General features: G+C 40.5%; 1 protein-coding gene across 1 annotated transcript in view; it reads left to right on the top strand.

Annotated features, from left to right (window-relative positions):
- LOC129534728 (S-adenosyl-L-methionine-dependent tRNA 4-demethylwyosine synthase TYW1B) overlaps positions 1–19,900 on the top strand; it is a 269,648-nt gene that overhangs the window by 74,414 nt on the left and 175,334 nt on the right. Inside the window, 2 exon segments of the mRNA XM_055392702.2 lie at positions 17,492–17,541; positions 17,543–17,610. Coding sequence (XP_055248677.1) covers positions 17,492–17,541; positions 17,543–17,610 — 118 coding nt within the window.

The raw sequence follows: 19,900 nt of genomic DNA, 5'->3' as shown, positions 1-19,900 counted from the left end.
TCTTGCCAACTAACTATGCCAAGTTATACAGTGTAGACACAACATACAATACATGTGCATATGTATAAACACATAAATATGCACACAAATAAAGATCTTATAGTTTTCATTTTTGAATTTTCATCATGAGATTATAATACAAACTCACTGGTTTATAAGACGGTTGGATCCAAATTATATTTCTGGCAAAACTGGAACCTGTTCATATGGCTAAACTTTATTTGCCTCAATAGCTAATCTAATGAAAGCCATGGGCCAAAATTTTGGGTACAGCAGTTTTCATGCACTTTGATTTTTAAAACATCTTTTATACCATCCCCCAACCCCTGCCACTTTTTTGTAGTTTCAGATGAATTTAGGCTTAAATTTTCAACGTTTACATAATAGCTAGGACTGGTTGAATTGTATAAGTAAAATAAAATCTCCAGGTAGCCTTGGATTAGTAACAGATCTATCTTTTGTTTGCCTGTCTGGTTTGCTTAATTAGCAAATATAGGCAGGGAAGAACTTTAGCAGGGTTTTTTTGTTTTGGCTTTTTCTTTTTGCCTCTGTGTGCCAGAAAAAGCAAGATTTTTTTTGTGTGTATATGCTGGACAGACATACCTTTTATTATTGCTCTGAGCTCAAGATTTTGACCTGTTTGACTTGAGTGTCTAGCATTATAAACATCTATCTAGTTCTTTTTCTTTTAGAGATGAATTTTTCAATTAAGTGTTTCATCACCATACACAGTTGCTAGTTAGGCAAACCTAAATTTATATTTCTAAAAGGTGTCAAAGTTGTTGGTTACCATGGAGCTGTTGTAATTCGTAAAGGCATTAATTTGAAAGCCCTTTAAAAGACTTCTCTCTCTCTTTTTAAAAATATCTTGGCTGGAATGCCATAAGCAGTGAGTTTCATCTCAACACCAGTAGAAAAGTCAGCAGATTTAAAGTAGGCAGAAAAACAAACAGAGAGATAGTGAGTTAGAAGACTCAACATGTTAACTCCGTAGTTGCAGGTCTTTTTGAATAACGATCCTTAGTGCTCTGAATTTTCCTTGTAATTTGCCCATCAATTGAAAAATGTGCAGAAGAATGGGCCATAATATATAGCCTTCTATAGTCCCGGGAAACCTGGCATGCCTAAATGTTTGAGAATCTTATTCCATTTCTTATTAATCTCTCGAGAGCAAAGAAAATTCTGTAAATTCCATGAGGAATTCAGACTGTTGTTTTAGATGGTGGCAACCACCCTAGTAGCTTTTTTAAAATTTTGAGATGGAGTCTCATTCTGTCACCCAGGCTGGATTACGGTGGTGCAATCTCACCTCACTGCAGCCTCCACCTCCTGGGCTCAAGCGATCTTCCCACCTGAGCCTCCCGAGTAGTTGGGACTACAGGTGTGCGTGCCACCACGCCTGGCTAATTGTTTGTATTTTTTGGTAGATACGAGGTTTTGCCATGTTGCTCAGGCTGGTCTCGAACTCCTGAGCTCAAGTCATCTGCCTGCCTCGGCCTTGCACGGTGCTGGGATTACAGGCATGAGCTACCGCACCTGGCCGCCTAGTGGCTTTTAATTAGCCATTCTGTGCCCATTATCCAGAACATTTATTTTGGTCTCAGAAAGTTTTCCGAAAGAAGCATGGGAAAAGAGTCAAACCAAATGAAAATAACCCAAGATAAGAGTGTTCAAAAACATTTTAACCTAGGCGTGCAGATCAAATGAGATATTAAATGAGGCACACAAACCAGAGAAGTCATGCCTCCCAGACAGAATGTCGATTTTGTAGAAACCAAGAGTACTTAATCCAGACAGACACTTTTCTTTATACTAGAAAATACTTTCCAGAAAAGGTAAAAAGTCTATCATCCCAAGAAGGATGTGTGATTCATTATTAAGGTGGCCTTATCCAAACCACATTCCAAATAAAGTAAAAAAGCCTCTAGTAAAAGGAAGGAGGCTCAGACTGAGAGAAGACATACCAGGGCAGAAAAGGCGAATCATGGTGGTGGAGAGCTCAAGGGCTCAAGTGAGTACTGCAGTGGTGCCAAGAATCACCAATTCTTAGTGCTCTCTTTCAGGTCCCATTTCTGACACCAATTATGTGAACCAGATAACAAACAGAGAAAAATTTTTTTCTAAGAGAAAAAAATGTTTATTTGGGAATAGAACATAGCAATGGGAACATAATAAATTAGGTCCACTTTCAGGAAGACAATGGGTTTTGTTTGTTTGTTTTTTAAGAGACAGGTTTTGTTACGCTGCACTTGAACTCCTGAGTTCAAGTGATCCTCCTGCCTTGTCCCCTCAAATAGCTGGAACTATTGTACCTACTACACCCAGCTTTTTTGTTGTTATTGTTAGAGAGTCTTCCTCTGTCACCCAGGCTGGAGTACCGTGGCGCAATCTCGGCTCACTGCAACCTCTGCCTCCCGGGTTTAAGGGATTCTCCTGCCTTGGCCTCCCTAGTAGCTGGGATTACAGGTGCACGCCACCACAACTGGCTAATTTTTTTGTATTTTTAGTAGAGATGTGGTTTCGCCATGTTGGCCAGGCTGGTCTTGAACTCCTGACCTCAACTGATCTGCCCACCTCGGCTGCCCAAAGTGCTGGCATGAGCCACCACGCCTGGCCTACACCCAGCTATAAAGGAAAAAATGAGGAGTGTTACAGAATTGTTTTGAAGTCATTATTCTTAGCTACAAAGATCAATAACAAGGGTGATGCTGTTGAAGGTTGGACAGGCAGTTGCTGGGCTGATGTCCTTACAGAAGTATTTCTGTGTAAGGTTGTGATGGCCTTTGTTCAAGGTTGTGGCTTTTGTAGAATCTTTTTTTGTTATCAGGCATACAAGCATGATAGCCCTCTCTTCATGCCCTTCCCCAGCTCTGTTTGTCAGGGCTTTCTTAACATCAGTAACTCCATATTGATTCTGATAACTTCATACTTTCCTTTCTCCATCGAATTGCTTTCTAGGCCATTGTAGACAGTCAGTCCATCATATGGGCAGGCCTTTTTCTGGTCTCTCCAAATTCTGTGCCACTGATGTATTTGTCTATCCTGTGCCAATACCACATTGTCTTGATTATGTGGGCTTTTGTAGTCAGTCTGAAATTATGTAGTATAAGTTCTCCATTGTTTTTTTTATAGCCAAGATTACTTCCACTCTTCTTAATTCTTTGCATTTCTGTTTTTTTTTTTTTTTTTTCGTAGACGGAGTCTCGCTCTGTCACCCAGGCTGTAGTGCAGTGGTGCGATCTCGGCTCACTGCAACCTCCGCCTCCCAGGTTCAAGTGATTCTCCTGCCTCAGCCTCCTGAGTACCTGGGATTACAGGCGCGCGCTACCACGCCTGGCTAATTTTTGTGTTTTTAGTAGAGACAGGGTTTCACCATGTTGGTCAGGCTGGTCTCGAACTCCTGACCTCAGGTGATCTGCCCACCTGAACCTCCCAAAGTGCTAGGATTACAGTCATGAGCCACCATGCCTGGCCGACATTGTTATATGTACATATTTTTGCATGGAGATACGTTTTCATTCATTTCCTACCTGTGTGTATGAGGGTTCCGATTTCTTCTCCACCTTGTCAGCATTTGTTATTGTTCATTTTTTTGATTATTGCCATCCTAGGGCGTGTCAGGTGGTATCTCTTAGAGGTTTGCATCTTCCTAACAACCAGTGATGTTGAGCATCTTTTCACTTGCAAATTGGATGTTTGTAATCTTCCTTAGAGAAACGTCTTTTCAAATCCTTGGCCCATTTTTACATTGGATTATGTGTCTGTTGTTGGATTGTAAAAGTTCTTTATATATTCTGGCTAAGGGCTCTTTATCAGGTACCTGATTTGCATCTCTTGTCACTGTTTGTGGCTGTATCTCCAGGAGCTGAGTGACCGCAGGCTACCAGTAACTCAGTTCCTGGTGACGAAGCACCTCCAGTCCTGTCTGCCAGACCTTTTCTCAGCCTGTTCTGTCCTAGCAAGATTCCCCATACAAAACTCAGTCTCTTTACTGTTATTGGTTAGCTCAAATCTGACGGTACTAGGCCGGGTGTCGTGGCTCACACCTGTAATTCCAGCACTTTGGGAGGCCGAGGCAGGCAGATCACCTGAGGTCAGGAGTTCGAGACCAGCCTGACCAATGTGGTGAAATCCCGTCTCTACTAAAAAAAAAAAAATTAACTGGGCATGGTGGCGCATGCCTGTAATCCCAGCTACTTGGGAGGCTGAGGCGGGAGAATCGCTTGAACCCGGGAGGCGGAGGTTGCAGTGAGCTGAGATTGTGCCACCGCATTCCAGACTGGGCGACAGAGCCAGGATCCTTCTCAAAAAATAAAATAAAATAAAATAAAAAAATAATAAACTGGCAGTTCTAATTAAACCAACTTTTCTTCTCCAACCATGCTTGACTTTTTACATTCTTTATTACTGTTCTTAAACATTTCTATCCTGGGTTGATACTTCTGTTCCCTTCTGCTGACTATGTTTCGCTCTCCATTTCTACATGCTCCTTCCAGTGTGAGCCCTGTCTCTCCCTGTGCCAGCCTTTTCCATTGTGCCCTCTTGGGCTTTGCAGGAAACATCCCTTTGTCTTTATTTTTCTCCTGGACTGCCCCTGCCCATTTTCACAATCCACACCTGATCTTTGCTTGATACTTCATTTACCTTGGTGGTCCTTCCTAATAAAGAACCCGATTCTTAGCCTCTGCCATTGTCAAAATAACATTCTCCAGATTTCTCTGTTGAATCTTTTTAGTACAATCTGCTCCACAGGCCTGTTGCTATTATTTGTGGATATTTGAGAAACTCTTCTTCCTGTTTTTCACTCCTTTTCCTCTGGCTTTATCCTATGGGGCAGGAATATTCTGACAGATGACACTTCCCTTCTTTTTCAGTTTGAGACAGGCTCACTCTGTCGCCCAGGCCGGAGTGCAGTGGCACGATCTCGGCTCATTGCAGCCTCAGCCTCCCAGGCTTAAGTGATCCACCTGGAGTAGCTGCGATTATAGGCATGCACCACCACGCCTGGCTAACATTTGTATTTTTTATAGAGATGGGGGTTTCACCATGTCTCCCAGGCTGGTCTTGAACTCCTGGACTCTCATGATCTGCCCACCTTTGCCTCCCAAAGTGCTGGGATTACAGGCATGAGCCATCACGCCCGGCCAGGCTGGAGTGCAGTAATGCAGTCATGGCTCACTGCAGCCTTGACTTCCCTGGCTCAAGTGATCCTCCCAACTCAGCCTCCTGAGTAGCTGGGACTATAGGTGCACACCACGATGCTTGGCTAATTTTTAAATTTTTCTGTAGACAGGGTCTCCTTATGTTGCCCAGGCTGGTCTTGAACTCCTGCACTCAAGTGATCCACCTGCCTTGGCCTCTCTAAATGCTGAGATTACAGGTGTGAGCCACTGTGCCCCGCCAGATGACACTTCTGTTACTCCATCTACTCTTGATAGCAATGTGCTAAACCCTGTCACTTTATTTTATTTATTTTTAATACTTCGCATATCCCAAGTTTCTTCTTTCCAATATAGTGATTTTCAGTAATATCAGACTCAGTGCCTTTTGTTTATACCATACTCTATACTATTGTTAAAGTAAATTTATGGATAATATAATATCACATACATAATTTTACAAAATTTGTGTTTTGCCCAAACTATAAGATAATGAGAGAAAAAGGGAAGTCCTTTATATTAAATATTATGTATTTCTGTACAAACATAGTCTGGCATTACTACATTAGAAGGTGTCAGGAAGCAGTTAGCTATTTGCACCATCTTATAATGGGTAAGTTTAGCTTTAACAGAGGTAAAGTGGCTGGCTGCAGTGGCTCACACCTGTAGTCCCAGTACTTGGGGAGGCCAAGGCAAGTGGATACATGAGGTCAGGAGTTGGAGACCAGCCTGGCAAACATGATGAAACCCCATCTCTTCAAAAAATATAAAAATTAGCCAGACATGGTGGCATGTGCTTGTAGTCTCGGCTACTTGTTGGGGCTGAGGCATGAGAATTGCTTGAACCTGGGAGACGGAGGTAGCAGTGAGCTAAGATTGCATCACTGCATTCCAGCCTGGGCGACAGAGCAAGATTCTGTCTCAAACAAAAAAAACACGCCTGGTGCAGTGGCTCATGCCTGTAATCCCAGCACTGTGGGAGGCCGAGGTGGGCAGATCCCGAAGTCAGGAGTTCGAGACCAGCCTGGCCAATATGGTAAAACCCTATCTCTATTAAAAATAGAAGAATTAGCCAGACGTGGTGGCGGGGGGCACCTGTAGTCCCAGCCACTCAGGAGGCTGAGGCAGAAGAATTGCTTGAACCCAGGAGGCGGAGGTTGCAGTGAGCCGAGATCGCGCCACCACACTCCAGCCTGGGCAACAGAGTGAGACTCCATCTCAAAACCAAAACAAACAACAAACAAAAAACCAAACAACAGAAGTAGAGGGACTAGCAGTTATTGTTATTATTTTTTTACAAGAATATCAAGACAGGCTTGTTTATATGTGATAAGAGAGGGAAATAACCCTTATTGAAGTAGGGCTAGCATGCCAACAAATGACAGGCGTACCTTGGAGATATTTCAGGTTTTGTTCCAGACCACTGCAATGAAGCAAATATCACAGTAAAGTGAGCCACACAAATGTTTTGGTTTCCCATTGCCTATAAAAGTCAGGTTTACACTATACCATAGTCTGTTAAGTATGCAATAGCATTATGTCTAAAAAAAAATGTAATTTAAAAAATCATAATTAATTAAAATATACTTTATTTCTAAAATTGCTAATGATTGGGCCGGACGCAGTGGCTCACACCTGTAATCTCAGCACTTTGGGAGGCTGAGATGGGTGGATCACGAGGTCAGGAGTTCAAGACCAGCCTGGCCAAGGTGCTGAAACCCCGTCTCTACTAAAAATACAAAAATTAGCCAGGCGTGGTGGCACACACCTGTAATCCCAGCTACTCTGGAGGCTGAGGCAGGAGAATCGCTTGAACGCAGGCGGCAGAGGTTGCAGTGAGCTAAGATTGTGCCACTGCACTCCAGGCTGGGCAACAGAGCAAGACTCTGTCTCAAAAAAAAAAAAAAAATTGCTAATGATCATCTGAGCCTTCAGCGAGTCATAGTCTTTTTGCTGGTCAGCCCACCATTTGCGATGCTAATATTGACAGTTGAAACACGGTAATGATACTCTACTGCTTCCTTTGTTCAGTTATGCTTTCTTCTATGTCTTTAGAACTTTATTATGGAATTATTATAACATCTAGTTTTCTGTCAACCATTAAGCGAATGTTTGTCTTAAAAAAAATCCCACCAGTTGATAATACTAATACTTCCCTGAAATAATATCTAATTAGAGTTTGTAAAATCATATTTTTAATTCTGTCGTTTATTCTGCATTTACTAGCTAGCATTATTCTGTAAAGGCGAGCTCTTCTTTCTTTTTTTTTTAATCAACCAAGAATATTTAGTTACTCTGAAATACAGTTCCTATTGATATGGCATGATAAATGCCTGATTTATTTTCTCTTAAATTACCAATTTTGAAAGTAGGAGTTGTTTTACTTGAAGCTTCAAATGGTGACTTTTTCCCTCATTTTTGAATGTAATGATGCATTTTCATCAACTCCATCCATTACAGTTATTTTCTGTTTTGATCATCAAATTTTCACACTTTGGCTGTGGGACATTTTTCAGCGGATTCCTGTGTCTTATTTTTAAATTTTAAAATGTTTTCAGTTTTATTGCTGTATAATTGACATATGAGAAACTGTACATATTTAAAGTGTACAAGTTGATGAGTTTTTTTTTTTTTTTCTTTTGAGACGGAGTCTCATTCTGTTGCCCAGGCTGGAGTGTGGTGGTGCAATCTTGGCTCACTGCTACCTTTGTCTCCTAGGTTCAAGAGATTCTTCTGCCTCAGCCTCCCGAGTAGTTGGGATTACACGCTTCTGCCACCATGCCCGGCTAATTTTTTAATTTTTATTAGAGACAGGGTTTCACCATGTTGGCCAGAGTGGTCTCGAACTCTTCACCTCAAGTGATCCACCTGCCTCGGGCTCCCAAAGTGTTGGGATTACAGGCTTGAGCCACCCTGCTCTGCCTGATAAGTTTTTATACATGTATATGCCTGTGAAACTATCACCATAGTTAAGATAATATTTCCTTAATACAGAATGTTTTGTATTTCCAAAATACAAAAATTTCCTTGTTCTTACTTTATAATCCAGATTTCTCTTTACTTCCTGGAAACCACTGATTTGCTTTCTGTCACTGTATATTAATTAGAGAGACATGATCCTTCTCCCCAGCCTGCAGCCCCCTCAAGTGGCCTGGCCTGTGAAATGCTGTCGATCCCTGCTGGGCCTGAGACTCTCTTCCCCACCAAGAGATACGATGTTGGCTGGGTGGCACTAGCAAGAGGGACCCCACCACCACAAGTGGCCCAGCTGGGGGACCCTCTTTGTCCTTGTGGGTCTGAGACTTCCCTCTCTACCCAGAGATACTGGGGCTGCCAGAGGGCATAGGCCAGACAAGCTGCCACAAAAGCAGTCTGGCCTTGGAAGTCTCGGCTGGCCTGACATTCTCCTTCTCCACTGAGAGACTCCCAGTGGGCCAGTCTGGAGGAGCCCCTCCCTCCCCCTCAGATAGTTCCAGCAGGGAGCAATGGGACTCTAAGAAAAATTACACTGCAAAGGCTCTGAAAATTAAACTGCCATTGGAGCCATAGCACACAGAAGTAGGCCAGGACTTGCATGCTAAATTGAAATAATGTACTAAAATAAAAGAATGAATGAACCAGGGTCTAGAATTTCCAACATAATAGACAGAATGTCTAGGACACAACAAAACATCTCTTGCCATACCAAGGAACACGAAAATCATACCTTGAATAAGAATAATCAACTGACAGCAACACCAGATAAGTCAAATGATGGAATTAACTGACAAAGATTTTGAAGTAGCTGTCATGAAAATGCTTCAGCCATCAGTTACAAATTGTCTTGAAACAAATGAAAAAGAAATCTCAGCAAAGACATAGAAGTTATAAAAGAAACAAGAGGGAATTTTAAAATTGAGACGTACAGTAAGAGAAATAAAGATATCTCTGATTGATGGGCTCAGTAGTCAAGTGGAGATGACAAGATAGAATCAGTGACCTTAACAGATCAATAGCACGATTGGTGAACAGGACAGAACAAGAGAATTTACCCAATCTGTGCCGAGTGTGATGGCTCATGCATGTAGTCCTAGCACTTTAGGAGGCCGAGGCGGGTGGATCACCTGAGGTCAGGAGTTCAAGACGAGCCTGGCCAACATGGTGAAACCCCATCTCCACTAAAAATACAAAAATTAGCTGGGCGTGCTGACGCACGCCTGTGATCCCAGCTACTTGGGAGGCTGAGGTAGGAGAATTGCTTGAACCCAGGAGGTGGAGGTTTCAGTGAACCAAGATCATACCACTGCATTTCAGCCTGGGTGACAGAGCTAGACTCTGTTTCAAAAAAAAAAAAAAAAAAAAAAAGGAATTTACCCAATCTGAACAACATAGACAAAAGTAGACTGGAAAAGAACATTAAGTACAGCCTTAGAGATTGCATGGCATTTTAGGCTGAGTATCCCTAATTTACACATCTGAAGTCAGAAATGCTTCAGAATTCAAAATGTTTTGAGCACTGACATGATGATCAAAGGAAATACTCATTGGAACGTTTTGGATGTCGGATTTTTGGATTAAAGATGCACAACCAGTAAGTATATTGCAAATATTCAAATATCTGAAAATATTTGAAATCTGAAACACTACTGGTCCCAAGCATTTTGGATAAGGGATGCTTAATTTGTGGTAAGAGATCCAATATTTATGTCATCAGAGTTGCAGAAGGAGAGTGAAATTTCATGAGTGGTGCTGAAAGAGTATTTGAAGAAATAATTGGTTGAAAGTGGCCCAAATTTGATGAAAGACATCAACCTACTGCTTCATGAATTTGAGGGAACCCCAAACAGGATAAAACCAAAAGAATCCATACCAATAGTTTATATAACTAATGATCTAAAAACTGAAAAAGGAAAAAATATGTAAAGCAGCTTGAGTGAAACAATCTATTACCTATAAGGTAGCACCAATTTGAATGACAGCACGTTTCTCATCTGAAACCATGGAAGCAAGAAGGGAGTAGCACAATAGGATTTCAAGTGTTGAAAGAAAAGAACGATGAACTTTGAGTTTCATATGCAGCAAAATATTGTTTAAGGATGAAGGATGAATAATGGCATTATCAGATGAAGGAAAATGGAAAGAATTTTTTGCTAGCAGACATGCCCTTAAATATTGGCTAAAGAAAGTTCTTCGTGCTGAATTCAGGGCTGGGTGCAGTGGCTCACGCCTGTAATCCCAGCACTTTGGGAGGCTGAGGTGGGCCAATTACTTGAGGTCAGGAGTTCGAGACCAGCCAGGCCAACATGGTGAAACCCTGTCTCTACTAAAAATACAAAAATTAACCAGGTGTGGTGGTGCATGCCTGTTATCCCAGCTACTCAGGTGGCTGAGGCAGGAGAATCACTTGAACCCAAGAGGCAGAGGTTGCTGTGAGCCGAGATTGCACCACTGCACTCTAGCCTGGGTGATAGAGCAAGACTCTGCTTCAAAAAACAAAACAGAAACCTGAATTCAATGATAAAAGAAAGAATCTTGGAGCATCCAAAGGGAAAAAGAACAATGGAAAGAGCAGAAATGTGAGGTCATATTATAGATGATCATTTTCCTCAGGAGTTTTATAAATCATATTTGATGATTGAAGCAAAAATTGCAACACTATTTAGTAAGACGATGATATTTAAAAAGAGGAAAATTAAAGGAGCCTAAGTGGAAGTGATATTTCAACACTTCACTTGAAGTGGTGAAATGTTGATCGCAGCAGCCTGATAAGTCATGTATGTATATTGTAATTAATACCCAGAATAAGCACTACAATAACTGTAGAAAGAGATGAATTCAGAAATGCAAGATAAGACGGAATCCTAAAGTTGTTTAAATAACCTGCAGGAAGTCAAGAAAAGGGTAATGAATGAGACACAGAGGAAAGAAACAAAACAACAACAAAAAATTAGACTTATTAAGTGCTAATACATTGGTAAGTACTTTAAATGTAAATATTCCAAATTCTCTAATCAAACGTTAGAGATTGGCAGAGTGGATGAAAAAAATGACCCAAATATATGATGTTTACAAGAACATTCACTTCAAATTCAATGACGTAAGTAGGTTGAGTAAATTGATAGAGAAAATATAACATGCAAACTGTAATCCCGAAAACAGGAGTGCCTGTATTAATATCAGACCAAGTACACTTCAGAGCAAAGATAATTACTAGAAACAAAGAGGGACATTTCATAATGATGAAATGAGTGCACACCAAACATTAAAGCCTCAAAATACCTCAAAGAAAAATGAATAGAGTTGAATAGAGAAATTTAAAACAGAGCCATAGTTATGGTTGTGGGCTTCAAAAGCTCCTCTCAGTAAATGCTAGAACTAGTAGACTGAAAATCATCAAGAATATAGAAAATCTGAACAATAGTTAACAGTATTTATATGACATATTTAGAACATACTTCTCAACAGCAGCAGAATACATGTTTTTTAAGGTGCCTGTAGTGCATTCACTAAGCTAGACTGTGCCTAGGCCAGAGAACAAACCAACCTAAGACATTTAAAATACTCTATATCACATAGTGTGTTCTCTGATTGTAATGGATTCAAGCTAGAAATCAATAACAGAAAGAAAAAAGGAAGGTCTTTAAGCTTGCGTATGTTAAGCACTACATTCCTAAATAAGCCATGGGTCACAGAGAAAGTCTTAAAGGAAACCTTAAAAAATACATAGGGACTGTCCATGGTGGCTCATGCCTGTAATTCCAGCACATTGGGAGCCAGGGCAGGAGGATGACTTGAAGCCAGGAGTTTGAGACCAGCCTGGGCAATATAGCAAGACCCCATCTCAAAAAAAAATTATACACACACCCACCCCCCCACCAGGTGTTCAGGCACGTGTCTTGTAGTCCCAGCTACTTGGGAGGCTGTGGTGGGAGGATCATTTGAGTCCAGGAGTTTGAGGCTACAGTGAGCTATGATGGGTGACAAACTGAGACCTTGTCTCAAAAAAAAAAAAAAAACCAACATAGAATTAATGGAAATGAAAATTAAACGTATGTGTAGGATGCAGCTCAAGCAGTTCTCAGAAGAAAATTTACAACATTAAATTCTTACATTAGAAATGAGGAAAGGTCTCAAATCAGCAATCTAAGTTCCTTCCTACCTCAAGAAACAGAAAAGAAGAGCCAAGTAAAAAAAAAAAAGAAAATGGAAGGAAGTGAAGTAAGAATAGAAATCAATGAAACTGAAAATAGTGTAATAAAAAATCACTATAAAACAGAAAGCTAGTTCTTTGAAAATATCAATAAAATTGATAAATCTTTAGTTAAGACTTGAAAGAGGCTGGGTGCGGTGGCTCACGCCTGTAATCCCAGCACTTTGGGAGGCCAGGTTGGGCGGATCATGAGGTCAGGAGATCGAGACCATCCTGACTAATACAATGAAACCCCATCTCTACTAAAAATACAAAAAATTAGCCGGGCTTGGTGGTGGGTGCCTGTAGTCCCAGCTACTCAGGAGGCTGAGGCAGGAGAATGGCGTGAACCCAAGAGGCAGAGCTTGCAGTGAGCCGAGATCGTGCCACTGCACTCCAGCCTGGGTGACAGAGCGAGACACCATCTCAAAAAAAAGAAAACTCAAGTCATCAATATCAGGAATGAAACAATATTATTACAGGTCCTGCAGCCATTGAAAAGATGATAAGGGAGTGCTGCAAACAATTTTATGTTGATAAATTTGGCAACTTAGGTGAAATACATCTGTTCCTCAAAAACTGTAACTTATCAAAACTCAACCAAAATATATAATCAGAATAATCCTGTAATCATTGAAGAAACTGATTTTGTAATTAAAAGCCCCCCCAAAGTGAAATCTTAGTTTTCAATGGTTTTCCTGAATAATTCTACCAAATATTTAATGAAGAATTAATGCCAGTTTTACTTAATATCTTTCCCAAAATACAAGAGGTGGGGAACATTTCTGAACTCATTTTATGAGGCCAATATTAACCTGATAAAACCTGACAAAGACAATGCACTAAAAGAGGACTAAAGACTAATCTCTCAGGAATTTAGATGTAGAAATCCTCAACAAGATATGAGCAAATAGAATTCAGCCAAGTATAGAAAGAATTATATGCCATAACCAAGTGGAATTTTTCCCAGGTATGCAAGGCAGGTTCAACATTTAAAAACCAAAGCAATCCACCATATCAAACATGCTAAGAAGAAAAATATCAGTCAGTCATATCAATTGATTCTGAAAAAGCATTTGGCAGAGTCTAACCCTTCATCATTAAAAACTCTTAGCAAGTTAGAAATAGGGGAATATTAATAAAGAGTATCTACAAAATTCCTACAGCTAACATCATACCTAATATGAAAGAGTAAATGCTTTTCCCATTAGATTGGGAACAAGACAAGTATGTCTGTGTTCACCACTCCTGTTTTACATAGTATTGTAAATTCTAGCCACTGAAATAAGTCAAGAAAAAGAAAATGCATACAGGTTGCAAAGGCAGAAATAAAGCTGTCTTGTTTTGCAGGTGATGTGATTGTTATGTAGAAAATCTCAAGGAAATGACAAAAAAATAAATTTCCTAGAACTTGAGTTCAGCAAAGTCACAGGATACAATTGCAAAGCACAAAAATCACTTGTATTCTGTATTTTTTTTTTTTTTTGAGGCGGAGTCTCGCTCTGTCGCCCAGGCTGGAGTGCAGTGGTGCAATCTTGGCTCACTGCAAGCTCTGCCTTCCAGGTTCCCACCATTCTCCTGCCTCAGCCTCCCGAGCAGCTGGGACTACAGGCGCCCGCCACCAAGCCCGGCTAATTTTTGTATTTTTAGTAGAGACGGGGGTTTCACCATGTTAGCCAGGATGGTCTCGATCTCCTGACCTTGTGATCCACCTGCCTCGGCCTCCCAAAGTGCTGGGATTACAGGCGTGAGCCACTGCACCCAGCTGTATTCTATATATTAACAATGAACATGTGAAAACCAAAATTAAAAATTTCATTTACAGTCACTCCAATGAAAGTAATATGCTTTGATTTACATTTAACAAAACATACACAGGACTGGATGCTGAAAATTTTAAAAATGCTGATAAAAAAATAAATGAAAATCTAAACAAATAGACATACCATGTTCGTAGATTAGAAAACTCAGTATAATAAACTGTCAATTCTCCTCAAATTGATTCTGTAGGTTGAATGCAGTTCTTACAAAAATACCAATAAGATTTTTGTAGAAATAGGCAAACTTATTCAAGACTTGAAAGACACAGGCCCTAGAATAGCTTAAACAATGTCGACAAAGAAGAAAGAACTGGGAGGAATAGCTCACTCTGATCTTGTAGCTTACTATGCTGTCACAGTTTTCAAGACAGTGTGGTACTACTGGTAGAGAGATAGACATAAATCAAGGGAGAGACTAGAGATCCCAGAAATAGACTCACAAAATATGTTTAACTGTTTTTTTACAAAAATGCAAAAGCAATTCTGTATTAGTCCGTTTTCATGCTGCTGATAAAGACATACCCAAGACTGGGAAGAAAAAGAGATTCAATTGGACTTACAGTTTCACATGACTGGGGAGGCCTCAGAATCATGGCAAGAGGCAAAAGGTACTTTTTACATGGTGGTGGCAAGAGAAAATGAGGAAGCAAAAGTGGAATCCCCTGATAAACCCATTGGATCTTGTGAGACTCATTCACTATCACAAGAATAGTACAGGAAAGACCGGCCCCTGTGATTCAGTTCCTCCCCAGGTCTCTCCCACAACACGTGGGAATTCTGGGAGATAAATTCAAGTTGAGATTTGAGTGGGGACACAGCCAAACCAGATCAAGTTCCATGTTGAAATTTTCAACAAATGCTGCTGGAGCAATTAGATATCCATAGGCCAAAACCAACAGAAAAAAATAAAAGACCCAAATACTGCTCCTCCCAACAAATTACAAAAAAGAGTGTCTTAAACCTCACACCTTATATAAAAATTAATTCAAAATGGATCACAGACTTAAACATTTGGAAAAATCATTTTTTAAAACGAAAAACATTCCGTCCTCTTCTCACATGCTTCTATGCCTGTGTCTTACAGAGTCCTTTTGAAAAATCCTTTTAGTCCTTCAGTATTGGATTTGGACCGCACACCTCTGGGAAGCTCTCACTGGTCCTTTCGCGAAGCTACCTTGGTTGCTCTTCCATCTTATGGGCTCTAGTTCTTACATGATCTGTCCTCTGTGCATGTGCAGAGAGATCTCTGGTCTCTCTTCCTGTTCTTATGAGGACAGTAGTTCTGTCAGATTCTGGTCCCACTCACGTGACCTCACTTAACCTTAAATACCTCATTAAAGAGCCTGTATCCACATGCCGTTGCATTGCATTGAGGTTTAGGACTTCAACCTGAGTGAGACAGGGGAGCATAGGGCAGTTCAGAACAAAGCGTATTAACTTCTTAATCAATAGTGATTGAAGTGTACATTTCTTCAACTTTGTTTCTCTAGTGGCATGAGATTTTGTGGAAATTACTCTGTGACTAGCATTTGTTGGACATTTCAGTTTTCAGTGCTATTTACAAGATTTGAATGTTTTGTTTGCTGCCTTGTACATTTTATTAGGAACTTGGAAGAGGTTTGTAGGCACAGGTTTTCCCTTCACTCCTTTTTTTCAAATGCAGTACTAAGATGGACAGGGAAACTTTTTTTTTTAAAATTAGAACAAAGTAGTTAAAACGCATCATGGTCAACTGACAGTAAATAAGCTAGTAGACTTTTATGTAATGTTCTTTCACTGTGGACAGGCTTATATTAATAACAGTACCTTGGGAAGTCGAGGCGGGCGGAGCACTTGAGGTCAGGAGTTCAAGACCAGCCTGACCAATATGGCAAAACCCTGTATCTACAAAAAATACAAATACTAGCTGGGCGTGGTGCCACATGCCTATAATCCCAGCTACTTGGGAGGCTGAGGCAGGAGAATCACTTGAACTGGCAGGCAGAGGGTGCAGTGAGTTAAGATCACACTACTGCACTCCAGCCTAGGTGACAGAGTGAGACTCTGTCTCAAAAAAAAAAAAAAAAAAAGTAGTACACACATACACCCCCCCCCCCCCCCCCGCCCATACATGTGTAAAGGCTACTCATTCGTGTCTCCACTTTCCTTCTGCTTGTTCATTGTTGATATTGTTAATTCCATATTATTTCAGTCACTTGGCCTCGAAATCAGTTATTTTGGATGACTTCCTCTGTTTTGCCCCTCAGTGGGGAATGACATTGATTTCACTTCTTTAGTACCCTACCCGTTCCACTGATCTTAGGAGAAATCATTACCTGTCTGACATAACCTCCTCCCAGGCTTGACTGCTTTCACTTGTACTGAAATCAAGCTCATCTTACCCAGAGCTCTGGACAGATCTGATTTTACCTTTTAAAGCTTGATATTATCTTGATTCCAACCCTGGTTGATCTAGACATTTTTTTAGATTACCTTCTTACTACATGTACCAACTTATATGACTCGTGATATTTGTTTTTATCCCTTGCATCATCAAATAGTGATCTTTTTGGAAATGGGAATAATGTATTTCTTGTATACCTGCTGCTTGCTTCCACAATGTCTCAAATATGTATGCTCCAGGGCTGGGCACAGTGGCTTGCTCACAACTGTAATCTTAGCATTTGGAGAGGCTGAGGTGGGAGGATTGCCTGAGACCAGGAGTTCAAGACCAGCCTGGGCAACATAGTGAGACCTCATCTCTACAAAAAATTAAAAAATAACCAGGCATGGTGGCTCACACCCATAGTCCCAGCTACTTGAGAGTCTGAGGCAGGAGGATTGCTTGAACCCAGGAGTTGGAGGTTGCAGTGAGCTATGATTGCACCACTGCACTGCAGCCTGAGGAACAGAGCAAGACCCTGTCTCTAAACAAAACAAAGGAACAACACTCCAGGATGCATTCCCTTACCCATCCTTCTTTATTCAGAGCAGGGATACGCTTGCATAGGCAGACAGCCCCCATTTTTTAGGAGTCTGTTTTATCTGTTTCCTAGCATTATATATTATTGTACTAATATTATTTGAAGGAGTCTGATGGATTTGAAAATGAAAGCATTAGTGGTTCTCCCTGTAGAGTTTTCAGAGTTAATGAATCATAGGTTTATTTCACTGGGCTTTAGTAAAAACCCAAAGCACTGCCAAAACACTAAAATGCTCTGATGCAAATTTCCTGTGTCATGCAGATACCAGTAGGAGTATTCACGGTTACGAAACACATGGTTTCTCTTAAAAATGATGCCTTGGTGGTTTGTTTCTGTGCTTTGACGATTTTATTCAAATTGTGATTTGTTTACTTGTCATAGTTGATGCTCCGAGGGAGAGGAGGTTGTTACAAACACACATTCTATGGAATTGAGAGCCATCGCTGCATGGAAACCACCCCGAGCTTGGCGTGTGCTAATAAATGTGTCTTCTGTTGGCGGTAAGTAAAAATGAAAGGTCATGGTGATCGAATATGTAATGAGCTGTGGTAATCAATCTGCCCAGCTCACACTCAGACTTACCCAAGAGCTCAGCTGTCTTGGTGATTAATCTTTTCAACTGTGAATGTTAGTGTATAAAAATTTTGTAGACAAATATTTTTTTTTCTCTTGGACAAACACTGTGAGGAATTGCTGGATTTGTAAACATCCATTTGGACAGTTTGTCTTTTTTAACTGGTGAGTTTAGTTTATCTTATTTATAGTGATTATCGATAAATAGTGATACATTAGTGATAAAAATTTATTTTTATTCTATCCTTTTGTGCTTTCTGTTTATCTTGCTCTCCTACATTGTTTTCTTTTTTTTCTATCTACGACTAGTTTTATGCTAAGGTATCAGCTTGGGTGTCTTGTTATTGGAGGCTTTTCAGTTTATCTTGCTGGAAATACAAGCAGTGAATGTTGTGTTTCAGCTGGTTACAGCCCATTGTATGCAGAATTGAGTCTTTTACAACAATTGGGAATAGTTTAAGTGAAAGAAAATGGCTAAATTGCACAATTCTGTCTCTCTCTTTTTGGGGGCGGTGGTGCTTGCTACTAACCCATTTCTTTTTTTTTCTTTTCTTTTTTTTTTTTTTTGAGATGGAGTTTCGCTCTTGTTGCCCAGGGTGGAGGGCAGTGGCGTCATCTCGGCTCACTGCAACCTCTGCCTCCCGGGTTCAAGTGATTCTCCTGCCTCAGCCTCCCAAGTAGCTAGGACTACAGGTGCACACCACCATGCCCAGCTAATTTTTGTATTTTTAGTAGAGATGGGGTTTCACCATGTTGGCCAGGCTGGTTTTGAACTCCTGACCTCAGGTGATCGCCTGCCTCGGCCTCCCAAAGTTCTGGGATTACAGGCGTGAGCCACTGCACCCAGCCTACTAACCCATTTCTTTGCTTCACTTACAACTGCTTACTCTTCAACTCCTAGTTCTCTATGCCAACTCATGTCTTCATAGCAGCTCATTTTGTTGTGGTCACTAATGACTTCCTTACTATCAGATCTAATAGAAGCTACTTAATTCTTATCTTAGTTGAACTCCAGTGAGGCATGCTAGGAAAGAAGGGGGAGGCCACTCCTTCTGTTGGATTCAGAGATACCAGTCTCTTCTAGTACCCCACCCACCCTTGTCAGTTTCTTTTCAGTTTCCCCTGTTAGCTCTTCTTTCTGCTTCTGTCCTTCAGCCGTCTTTTATGACTCTGTGTTATGATGGTAGGAGAAGTAAACCATTTCCGTGGCTTCATTTACCTGTAGTTTGACATCTTTAAATACTTTATCTCCAGTCTCAGTCTCTTTTCTGAGTTTTCCTTCTCCATTTCCAATTTCCTGTTGCATATCTTCTCTTGGATCATCCGCAGTCATTTCAAGCTTAATGTATTTATCATGGAATTTATTAGGCTTGTGTTAACTTGTTCTGTTTTGGGTAATGGCACTATTAGCCATCTAATGGCCCAGACTGGACATTTCTTCTCTTTTTCTCAAACCCACTCTATCCATTTGCTTATCTAATTCTATTGATTATGTTTCAGATTCTCATTATTTCTCCCTTTAGCAACCAAAATGATTTAATACTTTCTAGTCAATGTCATCTCTTAATTTATCTCCGTATTGGCAGAAGAGTTATAATTCTTTTTTTTCCAGTTATTAAAAATATTGTTTTGATTATTATAAATGCTTATAATAACTTGATTTGGGGGTTATTTTGTTATGATTATTTGGAGATTACGAATAAATTTTAGCAAGTAGACAATGTTACAAATATGAAATCAGTTATTAATGGGATTGACTATTTTGAATTAGTAACACTATTTTGAATTGATATTATTTGACTCAATAATAGTCAAAAACTTTGCCCATAAACAGCTCTGTCCCGCCTCCTTTATGTCATTGTCACAAATTACAACTTTATATACTGTATGCCCATTAACATAGATTTATAATTGCTGTTTTATACATTTGTCTTTTACATCATCAAGAGAAAAAATAGAGGAGTTACAATCCAAAAATACTGGCCGGGTGCAGTGGCTTATGCCTGTAATACTAGCACCTTGGGACTCCAAGGTGGGTGGAGCACTTGAGCCCAGGGGTTCAAGATCTGTCTGGGTAACATGATGAAACCTTGTCTTTACGAAACATGCAAAAATTAGCTGGGCATGGTGGTGCATGTCTGAGGTCCCAGCTACTCCAGAAGGCTGAGGTGGGGGTGATCATAAGCCTGGGAGGTGGAGGTTGCAATGAGCCTTGAT

The sequence above is a fragment of the Gorilla gorilla genome, chromosome 6 (assembly GCF_029281585.2).
Source record: "Gorilla gorilla gorilla isolate KB3781 chromosome 6, NHGRI_mGorGor1-v2.1_pri, whole genome shotgun sequence".
In the NCBI taxonomy this organism is placed as follows: domain Eukaryota; kingdom Metazoa; phylum Chordata; class Mammalia; order Primates; family Hominidae; genus Gorilla; species Gorilla gorilla.
Note: the sequence above shows the minus strand (reverse complement) of the source record. Positions and strands in the feature narration are given on the sequence as shown.